The sequence below is a fragment of the Aedes albopictus genome, chromosome 1 (assembly GCF_035046485.1).
Source record: "Aedes albopictus strain Foshan chromosome 1, AalbF5, whole genome shotgun sequence".
Classification (NCBI taxonomy): Eukaryota; Metazoa; Arthropoda; class Insecta; order Diptera; family Culicidae; genus Aedes; species Aedes albopictus.
This window is the reverse complement of record NC_085136.1, coordinates 310,750,574-310,753,199: the sequence shown is the minus strand read 5'-3', so window position 1 is coordinate 310,753,199 and position 2,626 is coordinate 310,750,574. Positions and strand designations below refer to the sequence as shown.

The 2,626-nt window shown below is 40.8% G+C and overlaps 1 protein-coding gene across 1 annotated transcript in view; it reads left to right on the top strand.

The window, feature by feature from the left end:
- LOC109402412 (uncharacterized) overlaps positions 1-1,481 on the top strand; it is a 3,728-nt gene extending 2,247 nt beyond the window's left edge. Inside the window, exon 4 of the mRNA XM_019675085.3 lies at positions 1,044-1,481. Within this exon, the coding sequence (XP_019530630.2) occupies positions 1,044-1,345 (302 nt within the window). The 3' untranslated portion in view covers positions 1,346-1,481. The remainder of the gene's footprint in view (positions 1-1,043) is intronic.
- Positions 1,482-2,626: the final 1,145 nt, after the last annotated feature.

Sequence of the window (2,626 nt, the reverse complement as noted above, 5' to 3'; positions counted from 1 at the left end):
ACGAGAAGAGATGGTTTTTTTGAGCAATTGCTCAACAGGTGTCCAATGAGCGAGATAAGAGGGTTGACGTACGTATCACAGACAAACAGACGTAACACCTAGAACAATTTTCGTGAAAATCCATCGTCCAGTCTACACTACCATCACCTGGTGGAAATGTTTCGCGAAATACTGCGTTGTGCAATATCGTCAACCGAAGACGCTAGTGTGAAACGTCAAACGCATAGGAAAACGATGCGCGCGCCGCTGGTTGTGGAAGTCACAACTATGAAGATTCAAAATGATCGTTAAAAGCGTGGTCGATGGAAATTTTGCAAGTGTTACGTCTGTTTGTCTGTGTACTTATTGTTGAGGTTTCCAACATCAACATCATTTACATTTTTGGTAGTTTGTTCAAAAACGAATTTAGCGACAATAACGTTGTTGACAAGTACATTTGCTCGAATTATATTTTTTCATTGATTTTCATTAATTGTATTTTTTGAGAAGCTTTTTATTGTCGCGCTTATCTTTTATTAGAGTCCTGCGGCGGTCGTACGCTCGCAAGGCATACCGCCGCATGACAGTCGCAAGGCAAAACAAAAGAAAAACTGTTCCCGCCAAAAACAAAAGCACGTGAGTTTCGCGAAGTGACAGATGTTTTTGAATGTATTTGTGACGAACGGCAAGTGGCTCAGTGGAATGAGCGTTCTTGCTGTCAAACCCTATATAATGGAATTACATACTTTTAAATCTGGTGACGCTGTTATGATTAGTGACTGCCACGCTTATATCAGAAGCCAGAGGCAGATAATCGCCATATTCTGATTTTTCGCGAGAGGCATAATATGAATTCCACAGAATTAATGTCAAAATTTTGAAGTACTATACCCGTCTCTAAACTATGGCGTATGTGATGACCAAAAATCAGAACAAATTGCATGTTCCAAGGCATGTTCATATTCTGTTTTCATGTTGTTCATTTAAAAAAAGAAACTTGCGGCCGTCGGAAGGTAATGCAATACCGTTAAAATTCTCAGATGTGACACGTTTTCTATTTTCAGCATTCGTGTATCATCCACCATCCCGACAGTGCTACCAACTGTTCACCAAGGCCTTCTGCGAAGACGGATACATGGTGACCCTGCCAAATCCAGACTCCAAACAACCGAAATGTGTTTTTAACCCATGTTACAAACGGAATGTCAACTTGGTGCTCTTCAATAACGAATGCGTTGAGTTGAATGCATACTATGTCAAGTGTTCGATCGACAAGCTTCGACTAATCGTTGCCGTACAGGAAAATAACATGCTGGGATGCGTCCATATTTCCGTCAATCCTTATAATAAAATTGATAGCTTTTGAAACGCTACAATATCAAACTTTCCTTGTAGTTGTACTTGCGCTAGATGTTAAAAGATCTACTGTTTCCGTTGACATTCAGCACTATTCGCAAGACATGTATCAAACGGTTTGAAATAAAAAGACTCTTGTAAAGAAACCGTGTTTTTCGTAATTAACGCGTCCGAAATAGCAGGATGAGCATGAGCATGTACTGGAAAAATATTAATACTGTTTCACCTCACTTTACCTAGGGTATAACTTTTTTCACAGACGTTGGATCACTTTGCGGTCTTCGACAATAGTCACCTACAAAAATACCAAAGGGCTCGAATATTGAACGCGTATAGCGCCACTTAGCGGCAATATTCGAAAACTTGAGATTTCTGCATACATTTGGCCACGATTTCCCATACAAACTTCAAGCTTGTTGAGCACCCCTTTAGCCTTTATCGATTTTGCTCAAATTTTGAACGTAGCTTCTGGGAGTCCAAAACAACTGTTTAAAGAGCTAAGATTTGACATTTTTCAAAAGTTTTGTTTTTAATGGCGATGTCTGGAGCGTTCCCTTCAACTCCCACGGCAGCGCTAGAAGTTCACTTTGACGTTGCCCCACTATACATTCATCTCAAACAAGAAGCACTTTCTTGCACTTACCGTCTACAGGTACTCGGTGTCTACTGTGAACCGCACATCAACACACACCTCGTTGTTTCCACTTTTGTTGAATTGGGACAAAACTGCCCTTGCTCCAAGTGATCTTACAATTACTTGTAATTTCCCATATAGGACATTTTCCACGAAATTCCCTTCCCGGGATGAGTGGACATCTGGATATCTGGAAAGAAGTATTTCAGACGGCATCGTATGTTACACTGATGACTACTCCCTTCTCGAAGGTCGACCAGGTGCTGGTGTTTATTCTCGTGAGCTAAGGATGTACATATCAGTCTTACTCACTTGGTAGACACTGCACCGTTTTTCAGGACGCAATATTTGCTCTTATGTGCGAATCTCCAAGGGTGGCGAAATATCTTACAAATCTGTCAAAGCAGAATTGCAGCATTCTGGTCAAAGCATTGACTGGCCACTGCCGACTCAGCTATCACATGGCGAATATTTAGCAAGCTGATTCATTTGCATGTGATAGCTGTGAATCCGATTATGGAACTTCGTATCATTTGATATGTAACTGTCCAATTTTTGCGCAACTGCGTTTCCGAGTATTCGGTAAACACTTATTAAGTGAAACTGACTTCAGAGACCTGAATATTCAGGATATTCTGTTGTTCTTAACCCGCTGTG